Here is a 25,025-nt window from a genome sequence, read left to right as displayed (position 1 = left end):
ACCCACAAATCAGCACCACTGCCAAACAGAACTGCATCATTGGGGCCCATCGCTGCTGCTCTCCGACTTGACCCCAGCCCAGCGCAAAGGCACCCATGCTTCTGGTCTGATGCTGAAAAGCCTGGCTCTGCTAAGATCCGAAAGACAAGAACTAAGGTATTTTGGGAACATAGTACTATTGTTTTTTGTGTTGCAACGGTATCAGCTCATACCTCTCCTGAAGGGTATAGGCTGCCCTCAGACTGCGCTACCAAAAGAGTGAAAATAAGTTATACCTGTTGGGCTTGCCTGTTTCACTTTTATGATTGGGATCACTGCTGCATGGGTATTAAGCGCGTTATAAATGACCTATCATACCACTCGTATTTTCTCCAGAGCTGCAGCAACTATTCGAAGTGTACTCCGATCCATTTTGTGAACAAACTCAATCCACTAACAAACGAAAACTTTGGTTCCCATTGATTTGGATTTGGATTTTATTTCCTTTCTATACATTTCTGGAGAGCATTTTTTGAAAGGTTGTTCTTGAGTGTGTAGATTATTTGCTATTGCTCACTTTTGCTGAATGGCAATTTCGACAAAACATTTTTTTGCCGCATTTCTTTACGCTTTTTTACCCAAAAAAAATAGATGGTAATTTTGGGTAAGGTATATAGAAAGTGAGGGTGCAGGGGTTCTGCCACCGGTTTTTGTGGTTAAAAAAAAGCAATAAAATTGGCCCAAATGAATGTGGCGAAATTGGCATTTGCCATAAAGGCAGAGAAAGTTTATTGATACGATTATTTATGTGTCCACAGGTCAATCACAGCATGGCTGGGATTTGTAAGGGGGGACATGGTGATTGAATCGGGGTTTACTGGTGAAAGGATGGTGATCCAGCACAGAGCGGCTCCTTTTGTGCCAATGTTTCCAAGTCTCCCCCCAAAAATATTGTGACTGATGATGCTGATAGCAGTCTAGCAGAGTGAGTGTGCGCTCAGAATTCTCATTCGTCTTGTTCTTTTATGTAGTTTTGCGCACAGGCACATTTAAAAAAAAAAAAAAAATGTTTTAACTCAAGCATTGTCCAACATACGGCTTGGCGGGCCACATAAAATGGCTTGGCGGGCCGCATTGTGGCCCGCGGGCCGTACGTTGGACAACCTTGGACTAGAGCATTACTCACCGTTCTAAAGCAGCGTGATGGAACATTCAATGGCGGAACAGCCGCCAATGCGGTAGTAGCCGCCAGATGGTCGGGGGTATGACACCAGCATGCTAACAACAGGCCTGTCATTAACGGGCCCGTTGTTAGCATGCTCCCCATTCCCATTGAGCCCTATGGGGGCTCAATGGGAATGGGGATGGTCCGGATCCGTGTTCCCTGAATGGGAAAATACTGGGCCCTCCAAGGTCGAAATGGCCCGGTATTTCCTCATTCTGCGACCACGGACCCGGACCCGAGTTTGGAGGCAGCCATGCCCTTTTTTAGGGCAAGGCTGCCTCCAAACTCGTAATGAGGCCCTGTGTGTCTTATCGGTTCTAAATCCTTAATCACAATCGTTTATGTTTTTTATAAAACTGATGTCAGCAATACTTCCTTTTGTTGCCAACCCTTAAAATGGTTGTAGCAATGTTTCTTAGCCGAACCCACAACTCATTTGTAGTGGGTGTCAGGGTTTGGGTCATCACGCCCAGACCTATTTATCTGTCGATCGGTTTCAGAGGTTATAGCTATTTTCCGTTTTATTCAGGACATTACATACATTACATGTCATAACATATCAGACAAATTAAACATTAATGTCTTATTGCCCAGCTATTGGACTCGGGGGGGTTCCGGGTTGCTGTCGGGCGTTGGAGGTAGGCTTTCGTGTGCCCTAAATGGAGGAAGAAATGGGACACTATCAGTTACCCATTGTTGGACGTGCATGATACTCCAAGTCAACATAGCTCACCTGTCTTCAACTGGCGGTTAAGTCAAGTTTTTCGTGTGTAGACAGGCATCACAATTCTTATTATCCAATCGAATAGTAAGCCCATGTTATTCATGTCTGTGGATCCGCCACATTTTCCTAATGATTTGTGGTGTAGCTATTTTTACCTGGTTATTTTTCTGTTTCCAAGACGCTTGAGCGTCTGTTATTATTCGTGCTCCATGTTCATTGTTTTTGGGCCTGCAAGAAGGTAACTAAGTGTGAATAGTCATTCCGACCTTACTGCTTTGTCCTGTGTTTTACTAACAAGTAATTCTTGACCTTATCTCCCTTGTGGTCAGACCGCATTCATTGTGCCCGTTCTTCTTGGTCAGTGATGTGACCAGTATTCATAGGCCATGTACAATGTAAGAACCCCGTATCTAAGAGCTGGGGGAGAAGGAAAGAGAAGGCGGTTGTCTATAAGGGCGTGTTAGTGGATTTCGCACGATCATTTGCATTTCTCGACAGCACCTGTGTGGATTTAGGCTCACATGACTCCAAATATTCAAAAATATTATAGATGTCAACTCTGCCCGCGGCCCTTTACATTATTATCTCTACCTGTGTAAGATTATGGACTCAAGTGGCGGACCAGGTGATTTTTGTCTTCACGGAATGTACGTTTTCCACACTGTGCATTTAAAGCACAGCGCGCACTCCTTCTGTGAGTTTATCTAGTGGCAGCATTATTAAATGAATCAGGGATCATTTCTTACTGAATTTCTTCACCTCACTTACAACTCCCTTTCCTGCCGTTTGTTCAGGTTAATTCGGTTGCCTTAAGGAGTTTAACTAAAATAAAAAAATTATCAAACTCAAAAAAGATATCCAGGCTTTCTCACATGAGAAAAAATATCCCTATACTACTAATGAATACTATGAAGAAGCCGAGAAAAACTCAGAACCGAACACCAACAATGGACCACAGAAGGGGAGACAATACCAACAAAGACAAAGACCAAGACCTGGTAATTGGAATTTTTCAAGCGGTAGTTCAGATGAGGACACTGGAAGACCTGTAATAAATCTCTGGTTTGAAAACCGAGAAATGAACCAAGGAGGAGCCTGTCAGGGTTTTCAACAACCAAGAGGACGAAGCAGACCAAGAGGTTGGTGGCAAGAGCAATCACCCAGGGTAACCAGGAATCGTGGGAGAGGATGGTACGAACAAAACGCCCATCCACAATAAGGAAGAACAAAGAACAATCACTAGTGGTCAATCTATCAGATACAGTACTTAATGATGAACATCTCAAAGTACTACAAAAAGGATTATCATTTGTTCCCACAAAGAAACACAACCCTTTTCAGACGCGAATTGAATTAACCCAATTAATGAGGAAGATCTGTCTGAAACAACATTTTGCCACGAGTACCTATAAAGGTAATATGGATGTCACCAACCTGCATAATAAATCAACCTTTCATCCTCCACCGCATGCTATCACTACAGAATCCATTACCTTTGAAAAGTTGATCCTCAGGAAACTAGAGGAGACAGAAGCAGAAGAACAAAGAGGATTCCATAACATGACAAAAAATGAAACAACAGCATTAAGGGAATGACAGAATAATGAAGAAATAGTGATAAAGGCAGCAGACAAAGGAGGAGCAATAGTCAGCATGAACAAAATTGACTACCAAGAGATGGTCAACACATTGGTGAGAGACAAGACGACCTATAAACAACTGGGGAGTGACCCAACTGAAAAACTGAAAAATCTAATAAATCCTATAATTGAAGTAGCCGAAGCTGAAGGCCATATTAGTCAAACGGAGGCAGTATTTTCTCTGTCCGAAATTTCCGAGATGCCTGGCATTCTACACTTTACCTAAGATTCATAAGGGTATCACCCCACCACCAGGACGTCCTATTGTCTCTGGGATAGGGTCCATACTGGAACCCCTCTCTCAGTTTGTCGACTAAGTCTTAAAGAATGAAGTCCCACGGATGAAGTCATACACAAAAGACACAACTGCAGTGCTAAGATACCTCAAAGACGTGACACTTGAAAGTGAGGAGATCTATGTCGTAACCATGGACATAGAATCCCTATATTCAAAAATTCCACAGGTAGAAACACTCAGAGTTATAGAACAGGTGCTACAGAATAAACAAGAACCAATCGAGATGCCAGTCACATTTATTATGCAACTCGCGGAAATCGCAATCACCAGGAATTATTTCCTGATAGAAGAAAACTACTATGAGCAGATCTCGGGTACGGCAATGGGAGCGACATTTGCACCTCATTGGCCAATCTCTATGTCGCCCACTTTGAAGAAAAACACATCTACCAGCAATCTGACCCATACTCCAGCAATATCTTAAGTTTGTGTCGCTATATCGATGACATTCTTATGATCTTTGAGGGAAGTGAAGCCACCCTGCATTCATTTATTGTGTGGCTTAATGGTTTCAATCCATTCTTGCACTTTACACATGAAGTTAGCAAAACTGAAGCTACGTTCCTGGATTTAGAAATCCTGAGAAAAGGGAATAGTTTAGAGGCCACAGTCTATCAAAAAAGTGCAGACAGGAATTCACTATTGGAATACAACAGCTTCCACCAAAGAACACTTATGGAAAATCTACCGTTTGGACAATTTCTCTGCTTTAGACCGAATTGTACTACACAAACAGAGTATGATATTCAAGCTGATAGAATGGCAGAAAAACTGAAAGAAAGAAACTATCCAGAGAAAGTGATCAGGCAAGCTAGTAAAAGGGCGAGAAACATACCTCAGGAAGTGACACTTGAACAACATGGCAGAAGAGCTAGAGATGAGGATGTTATAACAGCAGTCCCCAGTCACTCTCCAGTGGTTAATAGACTGAAGAAAGAAATAAAGAATGCCTGGCATACCCTCAATGTTGGAGACAGCAAACTAAAACCACCAGTGTTTGCAATAAAAAGGAGGAGGAACATCAGGGAAAAGAAAAATTAAGAGGAATTTGGAATGCACCTAGGGCCGTTGGTCATACCCTGCGTGGGAACTGTGCAGTATGCCAATTTACCAAACGTACAACCTTGATCGACATAGAGTGGCAAATGCCATGGGTAAAACGAGCATTGACTAATAGCAACACTACTAATGTAATATATTTGATAAAATGCCCATGTAACAAAAATTATATAGGTATGACAACAAGAGCATTAAAGACCCGGATAGGGGAACACAGATATAATATAAGAACAAAAAGACCTACGGCCCCCTTGGTAGAACATTACACACAACATAACCATTCAGAGAATGATCTAATATGGACTGTCCTAGAAAAAGAAGTGGTACCCAAGCGAGGTGGAAATATATCGGCTCTGCTATTGAAACAAGGACAGATGTGGATATACAGATTGAGAACTCACCAAGAAGGACTTAACAGGAGATTTGCTGGCAAACTCTAGCAGTTATGTAATCTAAATCACACACTACAGACAAATGCGAACTATAGTTACACCTGAGTAACTCATTTGTGAACACTCTGGTTTTTTAACACTGTTTCCTGAACAGCAGTGTACTCAGTAAGAACTCTAGCTGTTCCGACGAAGATCGCAATTTGGAATCAATAGGGGGATGCTGGCATAGTTGCCAGCATGTAGGTAAACCTCCTAGCCCTCCAGATTAAGATCGAAATAAATATAAAAATATGAAACTATGAATAAATAGCGCCCAGCACTCTGACTGCGGCACCCACGAGTTGAAAACGGCCAGCGATATAAAATTGACAAAAAACTAGCATATCCTGAAGATTAGGCTATATCTGGGCCATAGAAGATATGCCAATAATGCTGAACAATTTGAGTAAAGTATTGGAAAGATTGTAAAATCACTACGCGCTGAAAAAGTTAAAGATCATGCCTAAATAAGCAACAACTACATTCCCCAGCAACACTTGCAGCACCTACGAGTTCCAAATGGGAAGTGATATAAATATCAACAAAGATCTAAGATGAGCCAACACTCGGGACAGAGAGGGCACTTTAACAACGCTGCAGAAATTGTATAATACGAATAATATTCATTACTAAACCATTACGTGTAGTAAATTCACATAGGTATCACGCCCTTGTCAGGGTGCATACCTGGCCTCTAATGACCTGCAGTCCTTGCAGGCGTCCTCGCTTCACTCTGGCCTGCCTAGGCACGGGCTGGCGGGCCGTTACCGGCCATGTACGCCCCCAACTCTGGGGTGGTTGCTATATTAACCTATGAAGAAATCTGGACATTCTCAACAATGGCATTCTTCTGAAAGGCCCTTGTGACTGGGACTAAGCCAGCTGTATGACAGCTGAGGAACATGCAGTTGACTAACAGCTCTACATGTCTGTCAACAAATCCCAGAAGGTCCTAATAGGAATCCCACCCTGCTAGCTCACAAACCCATGTTGGTGCCAGTCCAAGGCACACCTTCCAACACCCCTTCCCTAGACAATGCAATTGGAATGCTTAAATGGCAGTTCCCAAGCAGTGATGAGCCTTTCTCATCTCCAAACAGTCAATGTTCTCTCTAAGCTGTGGGTAAACTACTTAGAAAACAGTCACTAACCTCATTTCTTTTTCTGTGCCCTATACATGCCTATGTAGGGCTTATCAAATGCCTAGATAAGGCATTTCAGAAGCTGTTTGCTTGCTTTGTCAATGCTTAAGACATGGCTTTCATTTTGACTAGGGTTTCTATACATACGCAAAAGAAACATACTTTCTGATTTCTTTGTATTAATGCACAGCTACACACCCAAATATTGTTATGTTTTTGTCATGCACATATATATTTTTTTTGCAGATGATGTGCTTTGTCATTTCAACGTTGCACGGTTAGGGCGAGGCTTGGAGATGATCTTGTAGCCATCAGGGAGTCAAAAGCAGTGACTGAAGTGGCCTTGAAAAATGTCTCAGTCAGAGCAAGGATGTCAAGGTCAAGGTCTTCAAGAAGGAGGCAGATATGGCAGAATGCTTGTTGGCAGAACGATGCAAGAGGTCTCCTCCTTCAAAGGTTTTCCAAGGAGGGATACAGGGGCGTGGTACACCAGTCGGAGGGGGGGCAGTGAGAGTGGAAGAAGGAGTAGCAGGAGTAGGGAGGAAGTTAATGAGGGATGGCAGGCGCTGGTCAAAGATGAGAACACACAGAGAATCATGTACTCTGTTACAATGAGTTCTTATCAAGTCTGCCCCCTCCAACCCCACCCTGTATTCATAAAACACAGGTTAAAGCAGCGGTATTCAAACTGTAGGGCGTGCCCCACTGGTGGGCCGCAGTCTCGTGCCCGGGGGGGCACGCATCCACAGCCTGAAAAGATGCCGGACAACAGATTAAGCAGCCTGCTCTGCCGGTGAGCGCTCCTCTGTCATGTGCGGCTGCTGCTCTCTGCCGACTGCAATGCATTTGGTATATCCAAACAAAGGAATGCATATTCCAAACGAAGTGTGTGAGATGCTCTGGAGTCACACAACCTCTGCCCCTCATTCTTTGTGTTGACCGCCTTTCAAGTGGGGCAATTTATAGGTGAAGGCTCATTTAACAAGACATTGTTTTTATACAGTATATGCTTAACATTTCAGTGTTAAGAACTAAACATGGGTCATTTTTATTCACCAAGCCAGCACAAGTATCAGTTAGCTGACCAACCCTATGCAAAAGAGAATCAACGTGCCACACAGAAAAGTTTAAAACTATTTTCTTTATTTTTGTGTCTCTTTATTTGACACACCAAAACATTTTTTTAATATTTCTTTTTAGTTACATATGGCGCATCCCTGGAAAGGTTAACTGTAATTTTCTTGCTTAAGTATTCTAGTGGCTGCTTTGGGACATGGGCTAAAGGCATCCTCTCAGCATCAAAGGTCTTTTAATTGGCTAAACAAGCCAGCCACTGCCTAGTGAGCACACCAGATGGCAACTCAATGTCACTCGGCACCTTGATTAGGAAAGTGGAGTTCATTGTGTGTCACCATAAAGACAGTAGTCCATGGCAAATCAATGCAGTGATGTGTGCAGCAATGAATTGTGCACTGCAAACATTTGAATATTAGGGTGAGTATTGTGAACCGTGATGTGAGCACCAAGCAATGCATCAGTTGTGCATTTAGAGATTCACACATACAATCCTTTGATCACAGACTTGTTTGTCAAATGTAGAGATCTCTGATCACTGCTGTAGTCCTGAAATGCTCTGTGATTTAATGCAAAGTATACAGGAATCCTCATTTGTGCTATTTGTCCCCTTTCCCACTCTCAGAGAGGTAATTTGAAAGAGTACAATAAGAGTGTACCAGACTGTCCATTTTGGAATGATAACCTTATATCAGAAAATAATGCATATGGTTAGTCTAGTATTGCCCCTTGTGAATTACAAGTGAGGTGGTGCGAACAGAACACCTGCAACACTGGGCCAGGTCAGTGGGCCCTCAGACCCGATAGGTTGTTCACACCGGTGTGTGCCAGTATGGGCAATTTGAAACTGCATTCAGGCAAGGATTTCCCTAAGAGCAGGTGACAGAAAAAACATTTACTTGGGGAGCAACAGCTGTGTTTACACACTAGCATTCTTCTGTAAAGTACTTGAATTACAATATAATGAAACCAGCTTCATTTATATAGCAATTATTTATTCATATTGAGAAGGGATTTTGTTGCACGACAGCGATGTAGTTTGGGAGTGACGTGTGCCAGTCAGTGGGGGTGCGCATTCTGATGTTTCTGATGTTTCGCCCTGGGCACCAAGTTGGCTAGAAACTGCCCTGATTACAGCACACATCTTCGTTTGCGGGGATAACCAGCCCCTCCCATCTGAATGCAGATCAGGAAATCACTCATGATGGCTCATTAGTGACATACTGCCCTGCTTTCAGGTGGGAGTGGGTAGTAGGGGGGGAGCAACTGCCCCCATGTTACCAGTCAGAATTCATTTAGCTCAGCAATGTATTCAGTTCTCTGTTTTTTGTCCTGGTGCTTCAAATGTGCACTTTGCATTACAAGCTGTGTGCCGCAAGCCAACTGGTTCCACTCTAACTGGGGGTGAAATGAGGACTGTGGGGATTCTGCACTAGTGAATATAACAAAGACCCCATGGTTCTCATTTCTCCTGCAGCAGAAGTGGCCAGGGAAGGCGCCAGGGCATTTAATCTTTTTTTCAAATTAGAGGTGCCAGGGCATTTCAACTTTTTCATATCAAGGGCCTTCACTGTGCCTGATAATCCCCAAATTCTCTTTAATTCTATGAAAAGCTGCATTTTATTTTTACAAGATTATTTTACTCGCTGAATGCTGCTCAAGTCACCTAACAACATTAAGGTCCAGCTTTGATTAATACTTCCCTGAAGAAAATGCTAGCATTAATGACTGGGTGATGCAGACTTTTCTGGCTGAGGATGTGGTGCATCTTCCATTTGATGTCGAGGAGTTAGCTGATTGAGGGACACTACCCTGCAATCTGAATTTAGGAACATTGCAGTGGCTGACCTTTGGCTGAACGTAATCCTGGAGGTTCCTTCATTGGCAAGGTCTGCTATGCAGTCTCTCTTACCCTTTGGGTCTTCCTACTTGTGCGGGATATGCTTTTCAGCATCGGCTCTACTGATAATGAAATAACGTGCAAGGCTGGAAGGGGAGGACAACCTCAGAGTCGCGGTATCAAAAATAAAGCCACCCATTGATTCACTTTCTGCAGAGAGACAGGCCTACCCTTCCCATTAGTACTTGCTATGTAAAACCAAATTGCCTTCTGCTGAATATACTAATAGGAATGTATTTTGAGAAAATAAAAGCCCTACTGTAGAATTTTGTGTTTACTTGCATGATTTCTATGTTTGGATTGGAAGTGATTGTCCTACTGTCTTGGAATGGTCTCCCTACATATTATCCTCACCAAAACTATTGCCGTACATATGGTTGTTTGTCCCGCCATAGGCGATATTTTTTGGGGGGGGATAATTTGTGGGAGCGGGTGTTGCGGGGTTGTCCCCCGCACATTTAAAAATAATGCAGGTGTTGCAGGGGTGTCCCCCGCAGGGTCCATGGCTCAATATCGCCGCAAAAATAAGGGGATATTTTTGTATCGCTATATTTTTGCAGGGATATTAACACATGAACCCTTGGAATGTCTCCCCAACAACATATCCCTTCAAAATTATGGCACCACGCATTCTGCAACCGTCCCTATAAAAAATAAATAACACCACCACAGAGGGGCAGGGCAGGAGGGTCCCGGACAATTTATTTTTTCCTCAGGGGGGCTTGACATAAAAAGTTTAAAGACCACTGGATTAAATGCTCACTGTGAATTTACTGAAATCGTTTTTTGGATAGATTTTTTACTGAAAATAATCCATAAAAAAAAATTACCAAATGTTTTACTTTTTTATTTGGAGGAAATCCCTGTTTTCCTATGTTTTTAACCCCCATCCCAACCTCCTCCCCACCTGTTTTAACCCCTTGCCCCTATAAATATATTTTAAAAATATATGTTTTTTTGACAGATTTGTTCAGTTAAAAAATTTGTTGAAAAAACACTTTCGGTAAAATCAGAGGATACCCAGATTAAATGCCCAGACCAATGTCTGAACTCGGGTGGCTAGAATATAAAGCCATCCATCTCAGTATAAGAAATAAGCACACGAAGATAACATCCAAGCATGCATTATCTTGAAATATAGATATTTTCTAAAATTTGAAACATTGTAATCTAATTTAAAATGGTCTCAAATAGAACACTTCTGACATTTTGAAGGCCTGTGTATCCGTAAGAAGTGGTGCATTATCCTGGTGGCCCTTCGAATGCAGCGATAGGCAAACTCCCATGATTCCTCACCTGTGATTAAGCTGGCAGGGGGGGTTGGGAGATGAAGGGTTGCCCACCTCTGTTCTAAAGATCAGTCCGCTGAGCCTAAATCAGTCCCTGAATTAGGCTTAAAGTATAGTAAGATTTCCCTAAATGAACAGTGATGGGAGAAGTGGTGGCGTGTCCAGGGACAGTTGCTGGTAGTACTTAAACTGGGGGGTGCAACTTCTGCTCTCCGCACGTGAACATGTACTGGTACCTTCTATCATCAAGACACCATCCCTAGGGTTAACTCCAGGGGCGGATTTAGCACTCGGATGACGGACAAGCGACTCCACCTTCCCAATCTCCTCACATCAGCCACAACACACACACCCTCATCCCTGCTTGCTGGCAGTCAGGCACAGTGGAACAACAAAGAGCCGTCTTAGCGCTTGCTCACAGAGCCCAGCTAAACATTTGTCAGGGCTTGTGGGGGCCCATTTCAATGTGATTGCACCCCCCATTGCCTACAGTTGGAGGGGTGGACACAGTCTGTAGCGCCCTTGGGTTGCTTAAACAAGAATGGATACAAAGAACTGCTCTTTAGGGGCGGGCATCCCGAGGGGAGCTAAAACACTAAACTGCCACTGAAAAGTTAGTAATTGCTCTGCCGGAAAGATGCTAACGCAGATGAAACCAGAGTAAAAGGCAAAGAGGCAATAACACTGCTAGATGCTGTATGTTATCAAAGGCAGTCTGTCACCTGCTGCAAAGCACACATTTAAAGTCTTCCATTAAGTTGACAGCAGCCAGCAAAGGGCCGCCTGTAACATGCACACAAGGCAAGGTGCACATGTGATGCCATGAAAGAAAGAAATATGTTGCTGTGTAGTAAGACTGCCAGAATAGGGGAATCTGCTGGGGCCCATATCCCACAGGCTCTTGAACACAGAACAACAGAATCACAAAACTGTGGGACTGTTAGGCCTGCAAGGCACTGATATGTTCTCATTTGTCTTACGGACTGGTCCAGAAATTGTTTTGCAGAACCTTAAGTTGCAAGATATGGTTTGACATGATCAGAAGCGATGTGACAGTAAATAACATTACAAGCAGTGACCTCATTCTTCAATACTCTCGGACACAATTGTTAAAGACATTAAAAGACGTTTTTAAGTGTAAGCCAAGAGAATCATGTGCTGTGCAATACATGAATATGCACTATTGTGAATGTGCAACAGCTCAATAGTCTAGTAAACCATGAAGGCTTTTCTTCATACCAACAATTGCAAACTAAAACACTTCTAACAACACCCAATGTCGGCAGATCATGCACAGTGAGATTAAATAATTTGCCAAGGAACACCCATTTCGTGAAAGTGATGAAATCAGTATTTGTACCCAGGCTGTGATTTAAGTGCTTGACTATATATCCTCCCAGTGACAGGTTACATAAATATGTTTTAAGGTTTAGGCTTCAAAAAACAAAATATTTTTTTTTCTATCAATGCCTTGAAAAGTACACAAATCCCATAAGAAACCAACCTGACATTATATACATTGTTATATAAACAGGTCAAGCAAAAAGACATGTAGAGCTTTATTTTTACCACGCGGAACACACAGTTGAAGTAACAGCCTGCAAAGGAATGTGGTCCTAAAAATAATGTCGTTTGTTTTTAGAAAAGGTATTCCCCAGTGAAAAAGAATTCAATATACAGTAATCTGCCATTATTTTGCACAGCAAGCAGCGTTATACTCCCCTTACATTTATTATCACCTCCCAATCGCGCCTTTTATGGGACAACAGTCCTTACCCAGAGTCCCCTGTGTCTGGGTCATCAACCTATAATCAGCTTATCGAAATGAGGCTGCCACAAATCTGAACCTGGGGCTCTGGGGGGAGCAGTGGGAAAAGTGCTGTGCTTCCCTGCACTTTTAGCTGTCACAGGAAAAGTGTCAGCTGGCAAGGCTTTGGACAGCTGATCCTGCGCCAGAGGAGAACAGTCAGGGCTTATTACTGCAAAAGCTGGCTCTGTGCGAGACACGGCACATGAAATTGGGACAATCCCGCAAGATGCGGGATGGTTGGCCACCCTAAAGACAAATACAGGCCTGATCCCCAACCTTGGGTTTCATCTGGGCTTGTTGAGCTGCCAGCTCTATATACACGGAGAACTCGAACAAAGGAGATTTCCGTCGACCATGTGGATCTTTCCGGCCCATTTCAATATGACCTAAATGTTTATGTTTTCCCTGTTCATTTATCTATTGCAGCTGCAACTGTGTATAGGTGGGTAGCTAGGGCAAGCACCTGCCAACCTCACATCACAAATATGCTCCCCTTTTACTCCTCTTTCTCCTGCTTCCTTTTTCTCCCACACAGCAGTCTTTTTGCCCCCTCTTTTTTTAGTAGCAATTTCCTCTCTACTGTGCCACTCTTTCCTGCTCTTTTTTAACACTAATCCTCCTACCTTTTTCTTTCTCGATTTCTGCCAAAGGTTTATTTGTTATGAAGATCCCACTCTCTTTCTCATTTTGCTGCTATTTGTATACTTGCCTGCCGGTTACCAGACATTTGATCGAAAAAAATTGGTCGACTGGACAAATGGTCGAACCAATTTGGTCGAAAACCAAATGGTCGAATTTGTTTTTTTTTTTATTTTTCCCCCTTTTTTGGGGGGGTCCCCCCAACCCCTTTTTTTTCTAAAAAACCCTTTTTTTCCCTAAACTACAACCTTAAAAATATATATATAAATTAAAAAAAAATGCGACCATTTGGTTTTTGACAAAATTACGTCGACCAAATGTCCTGTCGACAAATTTTTTTCGATGAAATGTCCGGACAACTTACCTGCCTTCCTGCACTCCATTTTTGCCTCCCCTGTTGACCCACATCACACACCATTTGCCTTTTCATTGATGCCACTCCACTCCCCATTCCTCACACACCTGCTCTCCCTTTCTCCCTCAATTATTCCCCATTCCCCTTACACTCCTGAACCCCCTGCTCTCTATGTCCCCTCCCCTTCATCCTCTTAACCCTGCATGTCCCCTCACTTTTGTCCCTCATGAACCATTGCCCCATTCTCCTACCCCCTTCATTCTATGTTCTCGTGTACCCTTTTACCCTCATCTGGCTTCGTTCAATCACCTTATCTCCTGCCTTCCCTCACTTTCACTCTCCCCCTCAGACTTCTGCCCCCCTTCATTCTCCACTCTCCTGTCCCGTCACTGTTCATGACACCTGCTCCTTCTCTACCTTTCTCCCTCACCATCCTGCGCTTGTTCCTGCTCCATTCCCATTCACTTCCCTGCAGCAGGGCCCTGTGGAGCTGAAGGAGATGTAGAGGCGATTGGATGGAGTTAAGGGGTCTTTCAAGTCCCAAACGCAGCACCCACAAAGAAAGGTAACCCCGGGCATGTTTTGAGATTAAAAGGTGCACTCCTTTAAGTCTATGATGGTTAATGACATTTCAAGTGTGTGGGGTAAGAACACAGGGGATAAGTGGTCCTTATTCTGTGATATCACCTCCTGTCATGTCCCCTCCCATTGCCCAGAACCCTATATTTCCAATTAGCTGCAGGCTGGATCTTTCAATATTACTGTCATTCACAGCAACTCCTGGCGAGAAGGCCCAGCTGTCGCCAGCTAGAGTCAGACCCCCAAACACAGAAAACTGTAAAAAAAAAAAAAACAACACAACTTAAAAAAATGTAGCATTTGCCCCTGAAGTTCATCATTGTGAAACTCTGCCCTCTCTATGCTCTGACCCCATGGCCCACCCCCCTGGGGCCCTCTGTCATTTTAGCCCACGGGTGGGTCCCTTTGCCTTAGGTCTGCCATCTGATGGCTAATGGGTATCCGCGGGTGTGGAGCCGCACCTGCCGCGGATACCTACCGCAGCATTTCGGTGTAAACACGTGTGCAGGAAAGCAACCTTGTATCTGTGTTCTCAGGTGTGATACCAGACCAGGTTGCTAAAAACACGTCTATCTGCTTCTTGTTGACACAGAGCGCCCCACCCAAGCCCCGCAGGGGGAGCACCTCCCTGCGTTCGGTCGGTTACAGTATCTTTTCATGGAGTGGTTTTGTTTCGAGAACATTTGCAGGCGCGTCTTGTATCACTTGCCTTTCTCCCTCCGTGCCACGTTTTGAAGATTTGCCTCGTGCCACGTGTTTCCTGTGGGGTTTCGTGTGCCCTTCCTTTGCTGAATCTGCTGTTCCTCTGCTCCAGAACCCAAAAGCAAGGACAGGTTTGATCAGCAAACAGTTTTCAATCACATACAGAAAATGACCAGAATGTATCCTCCCCTGGCTGTAGTTTGTTCATTTACTTTTTTATTCGATGAATATAACTTTGTAAAACACAGGCCAGCCTCGTTGGCTATCAGAGCCAGTGGTCGAAGTGAGCAGGAACGGTCGGGAGCGGCGTTCCACTACTTTTTTTGGTACACCTCCACCACTGGACAGAACGTTGCCCATATATGGAATATAAATCATTAGTAATGAATCATGAAGCCTGGGTCTCCCCCCCCCTGACCCTATCCTGTAACCTTCTGTATACCCTCTCTCCAGGCCCACCCTGAATAGTCTCCCCCACCCATTGTCTAACCATGTTATTGTCTCTGCCCTTTTACTGTATCTGCTATTTATGCAGTGTTCTGTGGGTTCATAAATAGCTTCATGCTGTACACGACATATACAGAAATATATACTTACTTGGTCATGGTTAGATTTAAAAGTTGCTTATACATCGAAGAAGGTGGCCCAAACCCTACCAGGACAGCTTGGGCAGAGTATTATTTCAGTTTAGACCAAACAACAGGAATATTTGCATAAGGCGGTTTGGAAAGCCAATGCGATTGAAGTAGTATTGTATTGTATCTAGATGTGTAGTGCGCAGCTAAGGCCAAAACGGCATCAAGGCACTATTAGCCATTGTTAGGCGAGGAAAACAATGCTCACTCAGAAATCAAAGAGCAATGCCTCCAGATTCCTTCGAAACTGTAGATGGTCAGCAGTGTCTGGAAGATAGTGGGGGGGGAGGGGTGCGGGGGGATTCCACATGTGGGTGCCAGCACAGAGAAAAAGCGTTTAGTAGGTGATAACGCTTCTATCTAGCGCAAGGAGACAGACATAGGGTGGCCTACGAAGAAAGAACCCGACATGGGAGGGAAAAGCGGGGCGGGGAAGCCGTACCAACTGGCTGAGGGCATGAGAGTCCACCTGACTGAGCGAGGGAGAAACCAGAGAGTGTGATGCATCGGAGGGGGCATCGGAGGGGGCAGACTTGTGGGTGTACTCTGTGTTGGAGATGGCGGGCCCGTGGGCTTGGGCCCAGTGTCTGGCTTGAGCCCGACTGGCTTGTCGAGTCACTATCATGGAAAACCCGAGCCGAGCCCAACCTGTTTGCCACCTTTTAATTGAAGTAACTGAATTGCTAGGGGTGGGCAGCGTGTGCTTGATATAAAGCCCCCCCCCCTTGTCCCCCATCACAGAGCTTCCATGCCAGAGGCATTGCAGCTCTGCCTGCCTCTAATGTCATCATCCTTCACCGAGGTGTCACATAGAGCGGGAGGCTTTGAGAACATGTCTCCTTTTTGTTAACTGTGCATTAAAATACAGCAGCGGCAGTGAGCGGGGAACACACCATTATCAGTGAAAAGTCCTTCGGTGTGTGAACGCAGGGTGAGGAGAAGGGGCGGGCTGTATTTGTGCCTGAAAGCCCCATCCACACACAGCTGCAGCTGATCACTGCATGTGTGCATTCTTCCAAGACAATCAAACTTGATTATGAAATAACTCCCTCTTTAAACTGTTTTCTTTTTATCCATCGGGACTTCTGGATTAAAACACGCAAAAAGGGTTTCTTATTTTGGGGAACCTCTCATTTCGTTCAGATCAAGCACTGTAGAAAGGTGCATGCTTGTGGCAAACACTGACTACACACAGGTGACGATGACACAAGCGTTTTTTGTGTGTATTTCAGTTTTGAAAGTACAGATGCACAACAGAGATTCCTTTAGGCTGTCTTTTACAGTGCATTGTAGTGTTCATCCAGGATTTAGGAAAGCAGAGCCAGAATCATCATCTTTTTTGCTTAGCACCACACACCGTGGGTAAAAATAAGCAGCGCTCAGATACCTGAGGGTTCGTAGCGCTATATAAATGTTAAAAGATTATATATTATTATAGCATAAGTACTGGTAAGATCTTTAAAGCCATACGTTAAGACAACCCTGTTGCGAAGATATGTGGTCAAGTCTCTAAAGTGCAAACTGGGGTCAAATTTCCACTTCACCTGCTAATTGAAGTGTGTCTGATCCTGGGCAAATCATTTTATCGCGCTGTGCCATACCTTCCAAACCTGGAACGCTAGGTACGGGTGTCCTGCTCAGTGCCGGGTTATCCATTAGGCCAAGTAGGCAAGGCCTATGGGCCCCACTACTTTTAGGGGCCCCGGGAAGGCAGAGGCCTTGACGCGCTGCTGCGCTGCTGCACCACGCACTGCGCTGTGTTACCATTCTTATAATTTGCGACGGGGACCCCACACTTTCGACTGCCTGGGTCCTCCACAGGGTTTAATCCGGCACTGGTTGTGCTGTAAAGGATTTGGGGGTAGGGGCAGGTCATCAGGTATAGGTTGCTAGGTTGCCAGGATACTAGGTCTGTGCCCTGTGGGGGAGTTTGCTGGCACGGCTAGCCCACCTCCCCCCCTTTGCTCAGTTGTACCGATCCATTCCCTGGCCTCCCCACCTCTACTATGTGTGAACATCTAGAGAAGAGCAGAGAGGTTGTGATGTCGAGATGGGCCGTGCCACAAGTCTGAGTTTACCATGGCTTTTTTGCTTAGTTTTCAAGGGGGAACCCCCAAGGTCCCCTGTTAGTTGTCTATGTTGTTCAAAGATCCAACCAGCCCATTCGCAGCCTATTGCAGCAAGTCGTCAGCCGTTCTGCTTGCCGTAGTGAGGGCTACAGTAAAATGACCTTGATAAGATGTGTGCAGGGATTACAATGGCAAATGTTAGCGCAGTAGCTGTGGAGGTCTACTGCAGCTTTTATAATCCTTGGGCAACACCGAAAAATGGGATTTACTGGGCCATTACAACATTTGAGGGCCCAGTAAATCCCAATTTCGGAACCCGGCACGTCCCCATTCCCATTTGAGCCCCCATAGGGCTCAATGAGGAGGGTGCTAACAACTGACCCGTTAATGACGGGTCCGTTGTTAGCATCCTGTTCTGCTCGCGGGTGCCGCTCTGCACGTCTGGTCTGGCCGGGGGTACAGAGCGGGACCCGCTTCAGAACTCGTAATGTGGTGGCCCGGTATGAACGGTAATGGCCGCCACAGTCGTAATGAGGCCCATTGTGTTTAGCTTTGTGTAACTGCCTGGAGCACCTGTTGTAATCTATCACCAGCTCTTGGTACTTCATGTCTGCACTTACCCCTGCACGTGCCACAACAAGCTGGCCCCACTTCTTACCTACTGTTTTATTTATTCCATTTATTATTACTGTTGATCCTATATACTGCACTGCCCCTCCTCCTTCCCCCCTGCACGTTCCCCTTTCCCCTTCCCCTGCACTTGCATGATCTGAATGACACTTGGCCTAGTAGGATCGTTGACTCTGTCTTCCCTCTCTTCCCCCTCCCCTGCTGCGTCGCGCCTTGAAACACTTGTGTATAGGCGCGTTATAAATGCCATATCATATCATATGACAGTGTACATACACTGTCGCCAGCCTTCAGTTAAAAAGACTGGTAGTGACCACTGTTCAAGCCAAAGGTAAAACATCATAGAAAGAAGGCTGAACAGTGGGCTGTTTCTTCATAGGTGTATTTGTGATGCTGTGGATGACAGGGTGTCTAGCAGGAAAATGCCCTTTTCCTGTTTTTCCCCTATCGCAGTTCTTTGTTTCCAGCCTGGCGATGCACTGGCTTCTGGTGGTGCACTGGCCCACGGAAATGGCGAGTTTCTTATCCAGGTAGAGTGGTGTCTTGGCTGTGACGGCCTTTTGAGCATGATGTGTGCTTGAAAGGGTAGCTAGTGTAGCTCCTTGAGGATGTTAATGTTAATGTTAATGTTAAAGGACATTTGTACCACGCACTATCACCACCGGAGTGATCCCCTGGTGCTCTGGCGGCTCTGAAAGAGGAGAGGAGGTTGAGTTAGTGGGAGGAAGCAGGAAAAGTGCAAGAGAGCAGTGATGCGGCCTCAGCCCGGTGGGTCCATTGGCTGGACTTGGGGTGTTTGCTATTTCTTTTGGGATGTTGTGCCAGGTTTTTGCGGCTAAGTGGTAGAAGGAGGTGCCTCCAAGTTTTTTCTTAAGGTATGGTTTGAGTTCCAGGCGGATTTCGTTGCTTGATCGGAGGGGTCTCGTTGGTTTGTAGACTGTTATTTTCCTTTGTAGGAATTCTGCTCCTTGTCCGCTGATTGCCCTGTGCGTTATGCACATTGTTTTGAAGGTGATGCGTGTTTTACTGGGAGCCAATGTAGTGTTTTTAGGGCTGGAGTGATGTGGTCTCTTCTGGATAGTTTGAGTAGTCTTGCCGCTGCATTTTGGATACATTGCAGTTTCTTCAGGAGGTATTCTGGTATTCCGAGGTAGAGGCTGTTTGCATAGTCGATTTTTGACATGATTAGGGCGACGATAGTGAGTGTTTTGTGCATGAAGGAGAGGAAAGGTAGAATTATTCTTGCCGTGTGGAGGAGAAAAAAGCATTTCTTCACTGTTGCATTTATTTGTGGTTTCAGGGTTAGGGTGTTGTCCATTAGGACTCCAGATTTTTTACTACCTTCGATGGTGTTGGTGTGTTTGCGGGTGATGTGGTTGAATTTTCTTAGTCTTGTGGTGAGATCTGCTGCAGGGTAGTGGACAGCCTTCAGTGCGGCCAAGGTGTCATCTGGGACTCCTTTGTCCAGGTCGGACATGGCAAGGACTTGGACATCTGTTCTGAGAGGCAATAAGGATGGATGCAAGCAGCTGTACCAAGTCACCGCATGCGCGTGCTTACATTTCAAAACCTTCCTGCAGGCCACATTATAACAATAATATTAATGTAGCAGGTGACTCACCGACAGCCACACAGGTCTCTTAATCACCATGAAGAAGAGGTTCAGCTGGTGCATATTAGGACCTGTGCATCCACAGAGTGGGCATTCGTCCTCCTGAATAATGCCAGGTTCCAGTGCCTGCATCGTACCGGTGGGGCACTGTAATAACACAGACCTTAAGAACCCAGGTGTTGCTAAATATGGAAAAAATCCGGGGCTATGCTAATGTCGGGACTGTCGGGACTCAGAGCTAGCTTTTGTAGTCCCTAAGTTTCTATCCGGGGCTACTACCAAAAGACCTGCGGCTATAGCCCTCTCAGCACCCCCCTCCGATAGCCCCCTGCCCCTCGCCCGCCCCCAGCAAAGCCTCTGTTAGTAAGATGATGAGATTGTCATCCTTTGCTGACCTGCAATAGCACCATCCAGACAGTGACCAGTGGGAGTTATGGGGGGGGGGGGAGAAGCCGCATACAGACAATGACCGGAAGGTGGCAGAGAAGCAGCATCCAGGCAGTGACCAGGAGGTGGCAGAGCAGCAGCATCCAGACAGTGACCGGGAGGTGGCAGAGCTACAGCATCCAGGCAGTGACCGGGAGGCGGCAGAGCAGCAGCATCCAGACAGTGACCAGAAGATTCCAGACAGTGACCGGAAGGTGGCTGAGCAGCAGCATCCAGACAGTGACCAGGAGGTGGCAGAGAAGCAGCATCCAGACAGTGACCGGGAGGTGGCAGAGCAGCAGCATCCAGGCAGTGACCAGGAGGTGGCAAAGCAGCAGCATCCAGACAGTGACCGGGAGGTGGCAGAGCTACAGCATCCAGGCAGTGGCCGGGAGGTGGCAGAGCAGCAGCATCCAGACAGTGACCAGAAGATTCCAGACATTGACCGGGAGGTGGCAGAGCAGCAGCATCCAGACAGTGACTGGGAGGTGGCAGAGCTACAGCATCCAGGCAGTGACCGAGAGGTGGCAGAGCAGCAGCATCCAGACAGTAACCGGAAGATTCCAGACAGTGACCGGGAGGTGGCAGAGCAGCAGCATCCAGACAGTGGCCAAGAGGTGGCAGAGCAACAGCGTCCAGACAGAGACCGGGAGGTGGCAGAGCAGCAGCATCCTGACAGTGACCGGGAGGTGGCAGAGCTACAGCATCCAGGCAGTGACCGGGAGGCGTCAGAGCAGCAGCATCCAGACAGTGACCGGAAGATTGCAGACAGTGACCGGGAGGTGGCAAAGCAGCAGCATCCAGACAGTGGCCGAGAGGTGGCAGAACAGCAGTGTCCAGACAGAGACCGTGAGGTGGCAGAGCAGCAGCATCCAAAGAGTGGCCCGGGAGGTGGCTGAGCAGCAGCATCCAGACAGTGACCGGGAGGTGGCAGAGAAGCAGCATCCAGACAGTGGCCAAGAGGTGGCAGAGCAGCAGCATCCAGACAGAGACCGGGAGGTGGCAGAGCAGCAGCATCCAGACAGTGGCCCGGGAGGTGGTAGAGCAGCAGCATCCAGACAGTGACTGGGAGGTGGCAGATCTACAGCATTCAGACAGTGACTGGGAGGTGGCAGAGAAGCAGAATCCAGACAGTGGCCGAGAGGTGGCAGAGCAACAGCGTCCAGACAGAGACCGGGAGGTGGCAGAGCAGCAGCATCCAGACGGTGGCCCAGGAGGTGGCAGAGCAGCAGCATCCAGACAGTGACCGGGAGGTGGCAGAGCTACACCATCCAGGCTGTGACCCGGAGGCATCAGAGCAGCAGCATCCAGACAGTGACCGGAAGATTCCAGACAGTGACCGGGAGGTGGCACAGCATCAGCATCCAGACAGTGGCCGAGAGGTGACAGAACAGCAGCGTCCAGACAGAGACCGGGAGGTTTCAGAGCAGCAGCATCCAGACAGTGGCCTGGGAGGTGGCTGAGCAGCAGCATCCAGACAGTGACCGGGAGGTGGCAGAGAAGCAGCATCCAGACAGTGGGCGATAGGTGGCAGAGCAGCAGCATCCAGACAGAGACCGGGAGGTGGCAGAGCAGCAGCATCCAGACAGTGGCCCGGGAGGTGGCAGAGCAGCAGCATCCAGACAGTGACTGGGAGGTGGCAGAGCTACAGCATCCAGGCAGTGACCGGGAGGTGGCAGAGAAACAGAATCCAGACAGTGACAGAGAGGTGGCAGCGCAGCAGCGTCCAGACAGAGACCGGGAAGTGGCAGAGCAGTAGCATCCAGACAGTGGCCGGGAGGTGGCAGAGCTACAGCATCCAGGCAGTGACCGGGAGGTGGCAGAGCAGCAGCATCCATACAGTGACCGGAAGATTCCAGACATTGACCGGGAGGTTGCAGAGCAGCAGCATGCAGACAATAGCTTGGGATTAGCAGTGCAGCAGCATCCAGACAGTGGCCGGGAGGTGGCAGAGCAGCAGCATCCAGACAGTGACCGGAAGACGCCAGACAGTGACCGGGAGGTGGCAGAGCAGCAGCATCCATACAGTGGCTGGGAGTTGGCCGAGCAGCAGCATCCAGACAGTGACCGGGAGGTAGCAGAGCAGCAGCATCCATCCAGACAGTGACCGGAAGGTGGCAGAGCAGCAGCACCCAGACAGGGGCCAGGAGGTGGCAGAGCTTCCGCATCCAGGCAGTGACTGGGAGGTAGCAGAGCAGCACATCCAGACAGGGGCCGGGAGGTGGCAGAGCAGCAGCATGCAGACAGTGGCTGGGAGGTGACAGAGCAGCAACATCCAGACAGTGACCGGGAGTATCCAAGCAGTGACCGGGAGGTAGCAGAGCAGCAGCATCAAGACAGTGACCGGGAGGTGGCAGAGAAGCATCATCCAGATAGTGAACAGGAGGTGGTAGAGCTTACGCCTGCAGGCAGTGCCTGGGAGTATCCAAGCAGTGACCAGGAGGTAGCAGAGCAGCAGCATCCATCCAGACAGTGACCGGGAGGTGGCAGAGCAGCAGCATCCAGACAGTGGCCAGAGGTGGCAGAGCAGCAGCATCCAGACAGTGCCCAGGAGGTGGCAGAGCAGCAGCATCCAGACAGTGACCAGGAGGTGGCAGAGCAGCAGCATCCAACCAGACAGTGACCGGAAGGTGGCAGAGCAGCAGCATCCAGACAGTGACCGGGAGGTGGCAGAGCAACAGTGTCCACTTGGACAGCAGGACGCCTCTGATAGGTGGCTCACACGCCAGAACGTTAGACCAGTCTGACAAGAAATCATTATGTGCAATTGAAAAAACAATTGCTTTGCACATTTTGCACTAAAGAAACCCTGAAGATCATACGTTTTCTTTGTATGTGTTCATTTCCCTGGCACACACACACTGTGTTGCATTCACTATGACCCGAACTCTCCATTGCTCACTTTACCCGTGTACCATAACCCCAGCACACACACACACCTGTCCTAAAGCTCTTCCTTCCCCACCCTAGCCACACAAATACCCCAGCTCGGGCAAACAAGTCACGCAGGCAGAGCATACCCAACAACCCCAGCAAGACAGCAGCGCATGGCCCAGCCTTCCAAGCACACCCTCACCCGAACGATACACTGGCACACTACAGACACACCGCCCACAGCACAGCTAATCTGCAGCACCTCCTTTGGCACGACTTGCTGGAGAGCGAGGATGGAGACGCAGGCCAGCCTGCATCATGGGATGCTGGTGAGAGATTGCTCCAGGCGGGTGATGGAGGGTGACTGGATGGTTGCCTTGCGCCATGCACTACCATGGCCACCGCCAGCGCCTGCCGAACTCGCTGCACGGTTTTACATAGCGGCTCGAAGCCCTGCTGCCTGGCCCGAGGAACTTCCTCATTCGTCTGACTCTTTTGTCGGATGCCACCTGCAACTTGTCCCTTATGTAGCACTCCCAGTCTCTTTTCCTCTAGCATTTTGTCCACACTTTCAGGATATGCTGCATGGCGATGAGCCCCCCCCCCCGTCCAGCAAATGATGCAGCTGTTTTTCCTATGTGTCCTGTCATGCTTCGTGTGTTGCCTCGTGTGTTCTCAGCCGGCGGATGACTGCATGGAACTCTGGCATGTTCTTGCAGGCCACTGGCTCACCCCTGATACTGACCTCGCTCTTCTGGCTGTTTGATGCCGCCATCAGGCACGGCAGACCCACCTGGGCTCACATCAGCAAGCAGGTCATTGTTGTCCGTTGCCGAGTAGCAGCCAATGTTTGTGTCCAGCACCCACGTGTCCCCCTGGTCCCTTTTGCTGCTGCTGTTGACCCCTTCCTCAGCATGCCCACTGCCATCGCCTCACCAGACTGGCATGCACGCAACACAATGTCAGACACAACCAATGAAGGGGGCTGGGGGGGCTGTTTTTGACGAAGATAATGATTCCTGCAACTTCCCCTCCCCAGGGTACAGCTGTACCAGCAGGGGTGGGCTGGGAACCAAAAGAGGTCCTGGAAATAAGGTTCACAGTGGCCCCATATTACACATTTTCAGCAAGCCCGGCCCTTTTTCCTATGAGAAAATGTGGAAATAAAATAGGTTGTCACACACAAGAGGCCCAGGGTGCAGAGGCCTACCAGGAAATCGCCAGAGCTCCCTATAGCCCACCACTGTGTACCAGCCCCCCCCCCCCGGCCACCCCCGCTCTGTGCTGTGGATGTTGCAGGAGGAGTGGTAACATGGGATGAGAAGAGGAGGAGGCAGCTTTTGATAGTGCTGATGGTGGGTGGCCGTGGTGTTGCGGGCATGGGAAGTTGTGGCGGCCGTGGTGTTGCTGTCAGTGGAGGTCGTTGCGGCCATAGTGTTGCTGGCAGTGGAAGTCGTGGCGGCCGGGGTGTTGCTGGCAGTGGAGAGTTTGTGGCAGCCGTGGTGTTGCTGGCAGTGGAGAGTTTGTGGCAGCCGTGGTGTTGCTGGCAGTGGAGAGTTTGTGGCAGCCGTGGTGTTGCTGGCAGTGGAGAGTTTGTGGCAGCCGTGGTGTTGCTGGCATGCTTGCGACGGTTGTTATTCCACCAGTAGTTCCACACATATCAGGGATGGTTACACCACTGACCCCGTTATTATCCGTGGTTTGATCACCTGCTGGACGCGCAGATACCATTCAGTCAGTAGCAGTGCAGAGATGCTCCAGAGAGGGCCTGGCCAACATTTGGTGGGCAATTTATTAGTCCTGGCAATGTGATGTCAAGCCCTGCTTGTTTGGTGTGTGTGTCCTGCACCTGGGCAACTTACAATGTTATCTGAAAACTTCAGGGATGTAATGGGGAGAATCCCTCTCTTGGGCTCTACAGTGGATTAGGGGA

The 25,025-nt window shown here is 47.6% G+C and overlaps 1 protein-coding gene across 1 annotated transcript in view; it reads left to right on the top strand.

The window, feature by feature from the left end:
* Nucleotides 1-22,325, top strand: part of LOC138492821 (involucrin-like) — a 195,853-nt gene extending 173,528 nt beyond the window's left edge. The window contains exons 3-5 of the mRNA XM_069620171.1: nt 20,197-21,109; nt 21,317-21,673; nt 22,006-22,325. Coding sequence (XP_069476272.1) covers nt 20,197-21,109; nt 21,317-21,673; nt 22,006-22,325 — 1,590 coding nt within the window. The remainder of the gene's footprint in view (nt 1-20,196; nt 21,110-21,316; nt 21,674-22,005) is intronic.
* Nucleotides 22,326-25,025: the final 2,700 nt, after the last annotated feature.

The sequence above is a fragment of the Ambystoma mexicanum genome, chromosome 10, assembly GCF_040938575.1.
Source record: "Ambystoma mexicanum isolate Mex_15411 chromosome 10, UKY_AmexF1_1, whole genome shotgun sequence".
Lineage (NCBI taxonomy): Eukaryota > Metazoa > Chordata > Amphibia > Caudata > Ambystomatidae > Ambystoma > Ambystoma mexicanum.
This window is presented reverse-complemented; position numbering and strand designations above follow the sequence as displayed.